The 15,451-nt window shown below is 42.2% G+C and overlaps 1 protein-coding gene across 1 annotated transcript; it reads right to left on the bottom strand.

Annotated features, from left to right (window-relative positions):
• Positions 1-9,788: 9,788 nt before the first annotated feature.
• Positions 9,789-14,336, bottom strand: LOC120840478 (AT-rich interactive domain-containing protein 1A-like). The gene is made up of 3 exons (XM_040211056.1): positions 14,300-14,336; positions 12,036-12,117; positions 9,789-11,544 (listed from the first exon to the last, which is right to left on the bottom strand). Exons 1-3 carry the CDS (start codon positions 14,334-14,336, stop codon positions 9,789-9,791), a joined length of 1,875 nt encoding a protein of 624 aa, XP_040066990.1.
• Between the last annotated feature and the right edge of the window lie 1,115 nt (positions 14,337-15,451).

Below are 15,451 nucleotides of genomic sequence, written 5' to 3'. Positions count from 1 at the left end.
AAACCTTTTTTCACGTTTTTTAAAAGTCTCGATTCAAATCTTTTTTTTTCTTTTCGTGGGTTGGTTGTTATCAAATCGCAACTCGTCAGCTTGTTTGCCAACGGCGAAAGGGGACGCACGCTGATAAAAAAAAAAAAGGATCGGACTCTCGGTGCAAACAATATTAGCCATACTTCGAGTCAAAATGTTTTCTCCTTAAAGAAAAATAAATACTGTCAAAGTGCACACAAGCTTTTGTAGCGGATCTGTGCGCGCATTTATTTTTTGTTCCTTCATTCCCTCTTTGCTTTCGAAAACGTGGTGATGACACAAAACGATCGTGGACTGCATGCCGTCCAAAAGCTCGAGACAATGAACAATGCCGTCCTTGGTTTAGTGATCACGACCATAATGTAACAAGAGGAGGGGATGCTCCATTTCTCGCTGAATAAAGTTCAATGCTAAAGTCGACTGAAAAGGATGTGACATCAACTGGCACCCTACTTTGGGAGATACGAATGTTCATTTGGTTTTGTGCTGCTTTTCACCTAATCTTATAAAAGCTTCAGGTTGCCTACCTTCCTGTCACCCTTTTGTGCATCACGTGTTTTTTGCTTTACAATATTAAGACACGTCGTCGGTAATATATGGAAACTTTCAGCGATAATAATAATAGAAATAATAATAAAAATAACAATGCTTTATTTGATTCCTGCCCCAGAACAACCAATAGGTTATAATGTAGTGGCACATAAAATATAATACAGACAAAAAATTTCATAACGATGCCTGCTACTGTTACGAAATACGGCGCGGGTCAATAGCCGAAAAGCTATAAATCAAGCTCTCGTTTCAAAACTAAAACGTCTGGAAAGACATCAACGTGAGGCGACAATTCCTTACCACAAATTTGCATGCACACCAATGGTGACAATTTCGGTTGCACAGAGGGATAAAATACACTCTTTCCTTTCATAGCACGAGCTGGCACATGAAATCCCAGCGATGACACTAGTTCACAATCTATATGGCCGTGAACAAATTTATTTAAAAATAAAACATCACGAGCAGTTCGTCTTTTTATCAAGTTGCGCTAAGATAGGTCTCTAAGAATGTATTCATAGTCGTAAAAACATCTCCTCCCAAAATACCTATCATGAACAATTCGAGCCAATCGTTTTTGAACCCTTTCGATTCGCTCTGCGTCAGCTGCAGTAAGCGGATTACATACAGCACCGCAAAACTCGAGTCTAATTTCTGCATTAAGGAGCAAAAGAAGCGGACGACACATAAAGGATTGGAAAAGTTACGCGTGACGCGTGATATCATTCCCATCACTTTAAAAGCTGAAGCAACAATCTGGCTAGCATGATTTGAAAAGAAAAGGTAGCCATCGAAATGAACGCCAAGGTCGCGTACCTCTTCAACTCGTCGAATAGTGGCAATTGCCAAGTATGCACGGGTAAGAAACGTTTTGGCGTTTTCTATACACAGTGAGTATATTGGTTTTAACTGGGTTAACAATTAAAACATTATCAAAACACCAATCAGAAATGCGTAATAAATACGTCGTCCTGTAAAAGAGCAGGGTCATCTTCTGATTGATATCTCATAAAAAGTTTGATGTCGTCCGCAGATAAAAGCATCTGCGCACTCTTTACGCAAAGGTTGATGTCATTGATAAATACAAGAAAAAGAAGTGGCCCTATGCTTGATCAATGGGGGATACCGGAAGAAGGTCTAAGGACTTCTGATAGACTAGACTGCTAAATAGACGGACACTATTTTTACGACCAGTAAGATAATTATTAAATCGAGTTAAAAGTGGCGTTGTTATACCGTATAAAGATAGTCTATACAAATGGCGGCACCGCGGTGAGAGAATCGCGCTTCCTATCTCCTGGATGATCGGCTTCAAAATAAAGGTGCTCGCTCACACCTTCCAGACGTGGAAGTATAAGATACGACTCTTATATAGCTCGTAATCCACAAAATTAGAATTGCTGTCATCGCCTCACCGGGCATTTAGCCGATGTACAGCAAACTCTGGTTACTGACCGACTCGTGCTATATACGTTTTGGACGGCATCAAGAATCGGTAGCCACGGCATACATACGTCTACATTTCCGATTCAATCGACATTATATTTTCGTTTTCTGAGGAATCACCTAATATTTTTTTTTCTATTTATACATCCAAAAAGCTCCATCCCCTTATTTCCCGATGTCTCACCAAGCACGACAAGTGTTCAGAGCTAATTAAAGTTTAATATAAAAGCATAATCTATAATTTATTTGTTATGTGTAATTACCGCGTGTTACTACTTTCCTACACAACCGTTTGGCGATATTTGTTGAATAAGATATTTTTTTATAATATATTCACATACATTGGTTTCATTCGAGGTTTAATTAGCTGTATTGCGATTTTAATAGCTTTCCGATTCCAAGAGCGCAACTGTACAAACGGAGCTTTGCGCTTTCACCAACGCCAGAGAGTTGTTCCATTTTTCTCAAAAAGCCCGAAAGGCAGTGCGTGAGCCATTTGTGCGGTGGACCAGATCCTCACTTAGAAACGAGGCAAGACGTCCGACGAGATTTTTGAGAGCCAGCTGTTGCTCAATGTCACAAAAGTGTGACTGGTGGCAAAAATATATACTTCCATGATACTCTTGTGTTTTGTGTTTTACCCTAGGAGAGTAAGGCACAAAGTAACGCCGCGAAAGTAGCGGATTACTTTTCGAAGTAGCGGCTACTTACTTTATGTACGAGTAATTGTAACTCTTATTAGTTACAATTAAGCCTCGCGCGATTCTAAATGTAATTCCTTACATTTTTTAGTAACGTGTACAAGTTTGATATATGGGCGGTTTCATTTGGATTCAGGCAACGAGTGGCAGTCGTATTTTTTATTTTGCTTCAATTTTTTATATTTTGTGGACCATGTTTCAAGAAGAACCATCCTTTTTATTTTAATGTCCTGACATGTTTAGTTTCTGGAAAAAAAAATCTCAAAGACGCGGGAAAGAACGACGAGGTTTTGACGATTGTCGTGTGTGGCGTTTTTGAATCACTCTCAATCTCAAAGTATTCAAAAGAGAGCGTCTATATTTTTTTTAGTCTGATATATATGCAAGTAAGTAAAACGACGTTATAACTGCTATCTATTATTTGTCGCTACAATCTGTGTAAAAATCCCAAACGTGCCTCCGCGAACAACTGTGACCTGAATTGCGGATTTTGTTCTGAGTCGACTATGTTCAGTATCGCTTTTAAAATAATAACACGTGTAGAACCTTCCATTCCCTTCCAAATTAAGCGAAGTTTATGTTTTTAGCATGTACGATTAATGAGAAATAAAATTATGAAGCAGAGTAGGTTTTCACTTTTCGTTAAATTTCTAGCACGCTGTATATATATATAAAAAAAACATTTTTTTTTGCTTCGCGTTTATTTTACATTCTTCCTTTACCCAGAATACATTCCGTTAGAGCTATATGCACTGGTTTTGAGTTTTAAGCCTCTAAATGTGCTAAAGAATGATTCTGTTCTGTTATCAACATGAATTTTGCTTTAAAAATATAAAATATAAAAATTTAGAAATCTACGTTTCCAATAGGAAGTGTATTTTACTAAAATGTTTTACAATATTATACTTTGATGTTTCTAACGTAGTATAGATTATGTAGCGCGTAGGGTTTAGGCTTGTGGCCTTTTCAATCATGGCACCGGGCGGAAATTGTCTGAAAACCCGCATTCCACAGTTGCGATTTTATAGTGTTTAGACGTTCGGAATTGCAAACTTATTGTTATTATACGCCTAACAACATCAATGTCTTTTATATGATTATTCATTAAACGTCCCTTAGATTATTATAATGAGGATTAAAATATACAGCTGTAACCGATAAACCCACTATCAGCATTTGCTCTTTTTTAGCATATTTAGAGGCTTAAAACTAAAAACTAGTGCATATACCTCTAACGGAATGTATGCTGGCTACAAGAAAAGTGTAAAAAAAAAAAAGAAAAAACGCGACGCGACGCAAAAAAAAAATGAAAATAAAACTTTTTTTTTCTTTTTTTTTTTTTTATACCGCGTGCTGAAATAGAACAAACTTGCGAAAACCTTCTCTGTTTCATATTTTATTTCTCAGTACTTGTGCGTGATTAAGACACAAACTTTCCGTTATGTGGAAGGAAATTAAAGACTCTACACGTGGTATTATTGTAAAAACAAAACTAAACAAAGTGTTCTAAAAAAAAAAAAAAAATCCGCAGTTTAGGTCACAGTTGTTCGCGGAGGCATGTTTGGAAATTTTTACAAAGATTGGATCGACGAATAATAAATAGTAGTTGAAATGTCGTTTTACCGACTTGCATATAAATAACTATGAAAAAATGTAGAAGCTCTCTTTGAAATACTTCGAGATTGAGAGGAATTCAAAAACGCCACACACGACAATCGTCAAAACTACGTCGTTCCTTCCCGCTTCTTTGGGATTTCTTTTTTCTCTCAGAAACTAAACATGTCAGGATATTAAAATAAAAAGGATTGTTCTTCTTGGAACGTGCTCCACAAAATATGAAAATTAAACCGCCCATATACATTTCCACGTGCCGTCAAGGCGTCACGTGACGACGTATTGTTACGTGACGTCTGAATGCCACGTGACATCACAGCGTCACGTGACGAAATGACATTACGTGACTCACTGTGTCACCCGACGTCGTTAAGTCGTGACTTGACATGGCAATGTTACGTCATGGTGTGAGCTGACGCCAGGTAACAGGCAATGTTGTTAGATTAGCTCAGTTGCGGAACTGCTCATAGACGCGGCATGCACGAGCAGAACCCCCCGGACGGCTGCTTTGGTAACTGCAGTGTATTCTACGGCATGCGTACGTTTCGAAGCGCAGCGTCTAGATGGCGTTCCACCGTACTCTATGGAACACACAGTTCGTAAACGAAAATCGAGATGGCGCTTCGAACGACGGATTGAAGTGAGTGAGGGGGGTACCCTCTTCCGCGGGAGTTCCACAACTGAGGTAATCTAGTAACGTTGGTAACAACATGTGACGAGATGCGCGGTGTGACGTCAGCGACGCGATGTCAATGAGATTCTTTTGGCGGAGTTTCGAAATCACCCGCGTCGATAAGGAGCGCGGTCGTCGGCCCATCCGCCAAGTGCCTCACTAACGGCTATCGCAGTAAAATGAACACCAAATCTCGCCTCTGCGCGCGGCACCACCTAATCTTTACACGTCAGCTGATCAAAAAGAAAGAGGTCGCCTTCTTATAAGCATCTTTAATAAGAAAAAGGTAGGATTTCTGGTGCGTTCAAGTGGCAGATGTCAGAGCATAATTTGCGTATCATATAATGGTGCTTAGTAGGCCGAAAACACACAATCGAGCTGTAGCAGAACGATCGGTCGAACCCGATGACGTGTCAGGGCCACACATCAATTGTAAAAGACTACATTGAAACAATGTGCTATCCACCCTTACGGCTCTGTTCTCGGCGCCATAGGGGCTGCAAAACTTTATGCGGACTCAAATGCACATTTTGTACCTCACTCTAAAAAAAAGCCCGTGCGTCTGCTTTCCCGCACAACACTCGGAGAGCCAATCACCGCAACTTACGAAGGCAGCTCAGCAAATGACGATGCCGAAACATACGTTTAGACCAAAAAACGCAGTCTGAGTTGTGATATTAAGCAATGCGAGGGCGTGACGTTTTGCATTGCTTAATGTCACAACTCAGATTGCGTTTTCTGCTCTAAACATATGTTTCGGCATCGTCATTCGCTGAGCTGTCTCCGTAAGTTGCGCTTATTGGTTCTCCGAGTGTTGTGCGTGAAAGTAGACTCACCGACTTTTTGTAGAGTTCTCTTGGCATTCAGCTGATGCGAAAACGGGGTATCGTGACTTTATATAAGCACTTGCTTTGTTCAGCCGAATAAATATAACGTAAGTGACGTTCCGCTTTCTCGGACACTGACTCATTCACTTGTTTGAAGAAGTTTGCGATACGGCGCACTCAGTAGCGGAAGAATGATGGTTGGAGCGTGCCTCCCGACCTGGTGTGGTATAGATGCACTCGATGCACTATTAGCGGCGAGATGTTTTGGTGGCGCCCTCCCATGGTTCCTGCTCGTGACTTCATTACCTTGCGAACAACAAGTTCCATGGTGTTTGTAATGAGCATGGTGGAAGCTTGAAATCATTGCGCTCTGAAACCAACGCTGCCAACACCGCCAAAATTGAAGTTTTTCCATTCCTCTTATTACCGTCGAAGAGAAATCTTTTCCTGACGTCATAGTCAGTACTGGTCCAATCATGGAAGACCGATCACAGCGAAATCGATTTACCGCTGTCTATAAGTAGTTATGAAGCATGCGTGATTATCGCCACGTTACGCAGCTCAGTAGAAAGAATGTGCGCGGACAGTCTTCACTAGGTTGTCAAGCGGTTGTATAACGGGAGAAGAAAACGCGCGCTACCGCCATATCGGCGGTCGTTCGCGTTCCAGAAATTTGTAGTGCGCCACACTGAAAACAGATGGCGAGGCATACACGGCGCTGTGCTTGGAAGGAAGCCTTCGTACGCGGGCCACCTAGACAGAAGGCCTCCGAATGGTTTCCTCTTCTTCTATGAAACGTCATCACAGTCGGATCGCGCTCGGTCGGCTATTGGACCCGAGCCCGACCTTCGACGCGCTGATTGGCCACGAGCCGCCGCCGAACACTGACGCAGCACTCGTGCCCAATCTCTCGCCTCGATCGATCTGACTATGATGACGCGTGTGGAGGCCTTCTGTCTAGGTGGTGTTGGCCTATATCGATAATTTCCAGCTTGACCAGCTTACGTGGGTCTCAGGATAAAGACAACAGTAACTGTTGCATCGACTGCCGACGCACCGCATGTCGAGGCAAACATGAGCTCAGAAGGATCGCCTCGGTCAAAACGTAATACTGCTATATTTTGCAACAAACTGTTCAGTTGAGCTAGTTGGTTCATGAATGTACAAAAGCACCAAAGGACAAGGGACATATTTCGGCCGGGAACAGTTGATTCAAGTACCGACCCAAACTATACGCGATTAGGCTGATGTATATATATATATATACATATATATATATATATATAAAGTTCAATTCGCGTGCATTCTCTCTAAAAAAAGAAGAGATTGGCTGGTAAGATAGTTGCCTGGCCACCAGCCTACAAATAATAAAGCGTCATTTTTTTCAACTCGCTATAGCTAAAATCAAAAAAAAAAAAGAACCATTACAAAAGTTATGAACAACTTTCAATTCAGCTTCCAATGTATTCACCCAGGGTACATTAAAAACTGAAGTGAAACTCAACTATACTTCTTGTGAGGGAAGGCAATGGATCCGAGCACATACATCTGCTGGAAAGCGTTTAGCTTCTTCTTGCACTTTGTATAAGGAGAAAAAGATCCCAGTGTTTGCGCCGTTAGCATTGACCATAGTCACTTGGAGTTTTAAAAAAACGCAGGGCGCGGCTTACTACGTTCCTGCTTCCTGCTTCGCGATTCGTACCTCGGCGTGCTTATCGGCCAATGACGCCATCTCATTGGCTGAGGGGTAATAATGAAAGGCTCAGGACGTGCCGCGCTCTGCGCTCATTATCTGGATTCCAGTTTTTTTTTTCTTTTCTTTTTCTTTTTTTTTTTTCCTACAGTATTGTTTTACCGAGAACTAGGCATATTGAGGCACCAGAGGCTGTGATATCTTGGGGCTTCGGAAGTTCGCTACGACTCTACCAAGACGAACATTGGTGTATTCGTACGCTTTCCTTTGTGTGTGTCTTGTCTTCAGTGTCTCTGGGTTTCGTTCATTACGAGGACACGCACACCACTGCACGTTACAACAGTTGAGGTTAAACCGTGGCATTGAGCGAAGGCCTTCAACACTATTTATATTGAACCAGTCGATACAAAGAGACGTGAAAGAAGACAGTGCACACAGGGAGTCCGAATGGTGCTAGCAGCGCAATAAATAACTGTTCAAGATGAATTTGTTAGATGGGAGAAAAATGCTGCGCCTCGCTTTGCCCGTGTACTTCTGTAATAATTATTATTTTAGCATTCGCTATTATTTTTATTTTCGGGGTTATCCAAATACATCCATGCACACCGTTCATTGAGGATGCCCTGTGCTCCTACAAAATAGTTGTTGAGCTACGGTATGTTATTCGAGAGGCTACGTGGTCGTTGATTTTTATGAGTCCTCCATTCTTAACTCCCCTACCCATTTCGTGTTGTATGTAGTTCCTACTGCCAGTGAGTCTGCCATGCAAGCTAGGTACGTAAATTAAGTACGGTGCTTTATTAAACTGTTAATCGCAAGATGGAAAATTTGAACTCCATCCTTTTTTCGTTTACTTTTTTTCTGACTGACGCATTATAAAAACTTACCTTTTATGTTTTGTCAAAGTTCACCGAATATTCATCGCATTACTTTAATGAATGATAATCTAGACGTGAGAAACAACAAACAACTTTATTCACTGCCAAAGACAAGGCAAAAAAGGCAATAGCCGCAGTATAGTCGTATAGTATAACAAAACTATACTCATATCGCCAAAAGGAGCTAATAAAGTTGTGCGATATCAACACCAGTGGCTCTAAATTTCTTCGAAAAAAAAACACAAGTATATACACATTCACATACAAACAACTTAACTTTTTCAAGAGCTAGTCATAAGCCTGCGAGCCTGGTCTCGCATACATAAGCCATGGGCGAAACAAGCATGATGGGGACAAAACCTTCGACTGACAGAACAAGAATAAAAGCAAGCGCGAATGTATTTGCATTGACGGAGCCTTCTGTCACACAACTGTCTAGGACGTTATGGTTGTTTTGAGTTGTATATCCCTATATTTTGCCGAAAGGAGTGTTTATTATAGAGTCCATAGTAAAAGGTCAGTAGATGTCTAAGAGTGTTTACAGACAATTATCTCGTATTATTAAAGCGGTTCAAAAGAAACGTAAATGGTTATCCTCTTTGTTATAATGTCTCTTAAACTGTGCAAATCGTTTTACATGAGCGGTTAAAACTAATTATGATTTGTAAAAATCATTTTCACTTGAACGATTTTTAGTTTTTTGCCAATCACTGAAAGTTGAACCAGTTACCCTGTACCCTCCACGTTATTGTATGTATGTCTTTCGCTCTTTTTTGCCACTAAACTGTATACCGTATATGGAATATCTAGTTGTAACGATAATGATCATAACGTGTAAATCTCAGGAATAAATATACATTAAAGATAGCGTACTGGTTTACCAGCTTAGTAGTCTTTTTATATGTTCCATCGTGAAGATATTGGCGTTACTTCGAATTTTTCATAGGCGGAGACAACAACAACCTTCGCACTTTCGTATCTTGCGCTTGACGCATAATCCCATGATCAACAAAGTCTATAAAGCGAGGTAACAACAAAACACACAATATTCAAATTAACGAGTAGTGAAAGGTGTCCCCAGAAATTAGTTCTCTATTAGCATATTTCTTAACTGATGAATATTGTTAATAAATCATCTGTAGTTACTGTGAGTTTTCAAAATAATTTTCAATATAAGATGTAGCTTTGCAACACGTCGATATTAAACGATTGGTTTGTTTGTGAAACAAACCACATTAAACGTTTGTTTTTCTTGGCAACAAACCATTGCTGACGTGCATTTCAAGAATGGTCTTAATACTTTTTTTCTGGCTTGTTGAACTATTTTGGAGGTTGGTCACGTACCCTCTCTCAATTATCTTCGAGAGTAGAATTTCAAGACTTGGATCCTACCGGTACTCCGATGTCATACGATAGGAGCGTTCTGTCAATGACCGGCGGGTTAGTGGCTCTGTAGCTTCGTGCGCTACTATCCTGGAGGCTGCCCAGGCCTCTACCTGCTGTGGTCTGATACTGTGGGAATGACTGGAGGTTGCTGTACTGAGGCTGGTAAGGGCCCCCAAATTGCGCCTGGAAGGGGTTGGACACCGTGTACTGGTACGGGTTGTCCAATTGCTGGGAGCTTTGCTGCACGGGGCTGAAGAGTGTGTTGGGGAGCTGGAAACCTCCATTGAACTGCTGGTAAGGGTCGTAGGATTGCTGAACATTTCCCAGGTTTCCAAAGTCCGGCACAGTGGAGGGACGCTGAGCGCCCTGTGCGCCAAATGTGGTATACTGTGGCTGCACAGAGACTCCGGACTGAGGTTGGGCGACACTGACTCCTTGGTTACTGTACTGAGGTTGAGAAGCGACCGTGGGCTGAGGTTGACCGGGGCTCGTACCGAAGTTTCTGAACTGTTGCTGAACAGGCGGGGATGGCGTAAAATGCTGAACAGGTATCGTCCTAGCATCGCTGAACTGCGCCAGAGTAGTCGGTGCTGGCGTTGGCTGCGGAACGGGTGACGTCCTCGCGTTAGTGTATTGCGAGAAGAGCGGCGGTGCTGGCGTAGTTTGCTGAGGCGTGGTCACAGTATAGTCGCTGAACGGTGGCTCAACAGGCGTGGTTGGAGTTGTCACCTCGAAGGGTTGCGTTCTCAGGCTGTTCAGCTGAGGCTGAAGTGGCGTTGTTCCACTTGAGGACGCAGTGTCTTGTATCGGCGTTGTCTGGGACTGTTGGGACTGCAAAAACGACTGGCGGCTAAATGGAGGTGGCTGTGGGAGCGGCGTTGGAGGACGAAACCGATCGTCGGAGAACTGGCCAGGGAAAGACTGGAATGGAGTCACTGGAGGTCCAAACACGTGCGCGGCTCTTGGTACGGTTCCGAATGGACTGCTGGGAGGAGGCGGAGGCTGAGGAGGGAACCTGCCTTGGTAATTGAAAAACTGCTGGAATGGTGGTCGTGTCGTTTGTACAGTGATGTTGCCACGGCCCAGCGCGTCGAAAGGTACGGGCAGCGTTCTATTCACTTGTCCAGGAACAGGGACGTTTTGAACTGCATCTGAATTCTTTTCTGTAGCAAATGGAGGTCTTCCGGTTGGGAACACAATCTGAGGAGTTGTCGGAGGTTGTGAAGGTGAGAAGCCAGGTAGCTGATAAATAGTACGTGGAGGTACCTCAAACTCTGGTTGTCGCGGCGGCGCTTGTTCACTCAGCTGAGGCTGCTGAGGGAACGGCCGTGGTGGTTGAAACGTCGTTGGATGCCTGCCGTCCTCTTCCTTCTGAGAAAAGAATGACTTTGGTTGTACGTCCTGTGGCGGGAGTGTTTGAGAAACAAAGGGTGACGGCGGTCCGAAAGGTGACGCTTGCTGGGGTACCGGCAAACTTTGAGTGTATGGGTTGAAGGGGTTATATTGGAGACCGTGCGTTTTGAAAAATGATTGTTCAGCCGATGGAAACGAAGGAGTCACAAACTGGGGCGTCGTAGCCACCGTAACGGTTTCTGCCGGTGGAGGCGGCGGTGTGGTCGGAGGCGGGACCGGCGTGGTCGTTGTGCTCGGCAGTGTCGTTGTCTCTTCTACTTGCTCGTACTGTGGAACCTTGACCACCTTCACGCGGCGCCGCCTTTGCGTGGTGGCTGATCGACCCGATGACCTGGTAACCGGGATTGGCTGGTTGAATTCAGACTCCAGTGGAACGGTGGGACGTCGCGTGCGTCGCGCCGGCTGGCGTGTCCTCTGTCGGGAGGGCTTCCGCTCTGGCTGGACTTCTGGAGCAGAGTTCTGGTCCGATTCGTCGAAGACAGGCTTCGCGCGTCTGCCACTGATCCGTGCTCCGAATCCACTGGGTCCCCGAGGAAGACCGTGAGTTGAGTCGACGAGGCTCGCGGGAGGGACGTAGGTTTCTGGTTCTGAATTCGGTAGCTGCTCCACGGGAGCTGCCTTTTGTGCTTGTGCTAGTCGTTGAGGTAGAGGTTGGCGATGGACTTGGGGAGGTCGTTGGACTGGAGGAGGACGCTGGGGTTGGACCACACGTTGAACGAGTGGAGGTGGACCCTGTATGTGAGCTACCCTCTGTACTACTTGAGGGGGGAGCTCGGGGGGAGGTATCGGCTGGGCTTGAGGAAGGGGCTGGAGTTGAAGTACCCTTTGGTCTTGAGTCGGGCGTTGGACCTCGATGTCGCGTGGAGGAGCTTCGGTTGTTGACGTGACTGTCTTGGGGCGCTTTCTGGAAAACATGAGAAGAAAGCTTTATGTTAGGTCTTTAGGGGTTTTGTGCTTCAGGAAGGCATATACATTTTTTGCAAGTTATATGCTATTTACTATTCTGGCTACGCAGTACGATTCCAACTGCCACATTGAACGAACGCTACTTGATTTCTCAATAAGATCAGTCACACAATTTCTTATCCGTTTAGTTTGTTTTATTTATTATTTTGTAATTCTTGTCTTTGCATTTAAATTAGTCTAGTTTTCTTCTCTTCCTTTTTTTTTCTCTTGGGGGGGGGGGGGGGGGGGGGGGAGTGTGTGACTTTAAGAATATAGTTTCCGTATTAAGGTCCATCTTTATATTTGTCATTAACGTTTTTATCATTTCTTATTCAGGAGTATATAGCCCATACATTCTGCAGAACTGCTTAAAACTGTAGAATGTAGCTTCCTAAATAAACATCAGTATAAAGCTCATGGATAATCTAAATTAATTAGATTCTTTATAGTGATGAAATATAATTTTGGTACAGCAATTTGTGGCAACATAGGTATGCAGGAGCTCTGAAAAGTCAAAATACACCACGTTAATTTGTCTTTGTGTATACTGGTGAATATTCAAAACGTGATCCAATTAATTAAATGTGCTTGGGCAACAGATTTTCTTTTTATTAGAAAAAGATGTAACGGTAATATAGGTATTGAAATTGTTGAAATGTATATTTTATTCTGGAAGACACTAAATTAACCCGTCATAAAACAGTCTAAAACAAAATTGTCGAGGTGTTAGTGAGTCAGACAAAATAACCAAAGTCGACAATGGTCTGTCATATTCCTTCGTAGTTTTCTTTTACGTTGAGTTTAGTGTTTCGCTTTACCTGGAAAGTGTTTTTGTTGAAGTACGGAAGCGGGAATGACGTGAAAAACTCCAGTTTGCTCATGACAGCCTGCGCACGCCTTGCGCGTCCATCTCTGAAAGTGTGGCAGGGCCCCGTGAACCGTTAAACCAGCCTTTAGCCTTGCCATTCAAGGCGATACGTAAATAAAATTGTCTTAAACAAATTAAAAAAACAGACATATATCTTTGTTAACATTTTATTCTCTGTAACTCGAAAATGTGTCCACATATCTACTTTAAGGTATTGCTGATTTACATGTAATTTTTTTTTTTGTAGTTTTACATTTTTGCGCCGTTCTTTTGCTCAAAAATACATTCAAGCTAAAATAAATTTAAAAAATAAAATAAAATGTTTTACAAACCTACTCTGAGAACTAGCACGCGCGACTAAGGCTGTATGCGATCAATGACATTCAAGCGCATCGCGAAACCAGAAATTATTTAAAGTGGATTCAATGTAAATTGCAAAAGTCGTAATGCATTCTAAATTGATCAATATAAATTGTTGTACTTCGTCATTGCATTGCAAGCAAAAATCGGCATTCAATTCTAACTAATAGATGACGCAAATGTTTTGTTGCACAATCCAACAAGCTGAGTTGTTCTAAAGTAACCGAATTAGTGCCACTGAATCCGGAAGCTTGCTAACAATCATTCTGCCTAAACAAACTCAGTGTACTTATAATTATAGAAACCCAAATTTCAATCAAGGGTGTTTCACTTAAAATATTCTTCCGTAAAGCTAACTATAACCAAAAGCGGGCAATAAATATAGGCAAGTTCTCTTGACAATGTATCTTACCTTAATAATTAAAATATAGCAAAGTTGCATGAAAAACAAAACGAATATATAACTTATAAATAAATATTTAAAACACAATATTCTAAAACAAGTAACTTCAAAGCTTAATATTTACTTGCATTTAAGCAACCTGACCGTATTCAGGGTGTTGTGAATCCACTCTAACAAGTGTTTTTATTGCCACAAAACTAACACTTCAATTTATTAAGTAGTTTATGCTGAGCATAATATTTATTTATTCACCGCTGCTCGCTAGTTACACTAAGAAAAAAGCAGAGCTGGCGTGTTTTGTTTTTATTGCTATGACAGTGTACCACTTTTTAGGCACAATGTAGTTCTCTTTGTGGATATATCAAAATGAAAGTTTTTCTTATGGACAACCCAGAGCACTACAGACTATATTCAAAATGTTAATGTGAAAATTAGAAGGAAAAACAAAACGCCATCTAGACGCGTTTGGGTTAATGTGGTGTGGAGGCAGACGCACAAACAGTTACTTACGTTTGAATGTGGGACAGACAAAACATAGTTTGCACATTTTTATTGGCCGGTATAATTATATACGCCGAAAGCGTTTCTTCTGATCTTGAAGTACTGCGTGCGAAGCCATTTCCCCCTCCTCCGAAACCTCAATCACAGTGGTTGCGAAACTCTGAGAGCTCCAGGCGAAAATTGCCGCCTCGACTTCTATGCCAGGAAAGAGAGCGCAACCGAAAGTACAAAATGTAAACGCAAGTTTGCGTTCTGCCAAAGGCACGCACGTAAGTTTGAACCGTGCACCCTTTCTTTATGAGCTCTCAACTTTATTTTTATTTCGGGAATGCAGCGACTGCCACTGGTCATTAATACACCCTCAAACGATGCGTGCATAAAAGAACACTATAATTAGCAGGCCTCTGAAATTAAAGCGTTATTCTCGAGCAACTTTCCCAGATTACACCCGACGAAAAAGGCAAAGAGCAAGAAAAATGGACATGACCTGTCTTCGCAATTGCAGCTTTCTTCGTTTGTTTTTTTCTTCATTTGATTTGCTGCACTTAGACAATAAGAACGACAGAGGCTTCCTGTGAGTTTTATTTTTCTGCCCTTTATTTCAAAGGCCGGTCACCAATTTTCCGGTGAATGTGTTGTTTTCCACAACGTAGCCTGTGCAACGCAAAGGTTAAGTTCCTCCCTGTAGTTTCATCGCGACATTCAAGTAAGTTCTTGAAAGTCGATTGCGCGGGCACTTTTTTTTTTTTGCGCATGATGGTCATGCTGTGGTACAGGAACACTGTGGAAGCGATGAAGTTTCCCTTGTAACGTGTAGAGCGCATTTCCCTACTCCTTTATGTTTTATTCTCTTTAGATTATAGACTATACCATAAAACAATTTGCAAAATCAATTTGTTCGGAAATATTCCGACAGAGACTGCAGAGTCACAAATCTCGTCACCTCGAGTACACGACTAGTGCCAATTGACCATTTTGTCGCACGAAAAAGTGAGATATTTCGGATATTTTTTTTATGGATCTCGGCTATGCTTTGGTTAGGGACGTTTCAGTTGCCTGTTGACGTAATTGGAGTGTCCTATAGTGGCAATCATACTTCCATTCTAATAAAATACCGCTACGCATTCGCTAGGAGTATGGAAATATCTCCCTAAGTTTTTA

The sequence above is a fragment of the Ixodes scapularis genome, unplaced genomic scaffold (genome assembly GCF_016920785.2).
Source record: "Ixodes scapularis isolate PalLabHiFi unplaced genomic scaffold, ASM1692078v2 PGA_scaffold1__304_contigs__length_218370807, whole genome shotgun sequence".
Classification (NCBI taxonomy): domain Eukaryota; kingdom Metazoa; phylum Arthropoda; class Arachnida; order Ixodida; family Ixodidae; genus Ixodes; species Ixodes scapularis.
The sequence above is the reverse complement of the archived record's forward strand: the minus strand, read 5'-3'. Positions and strand labels throughout refer to the sequence as shown.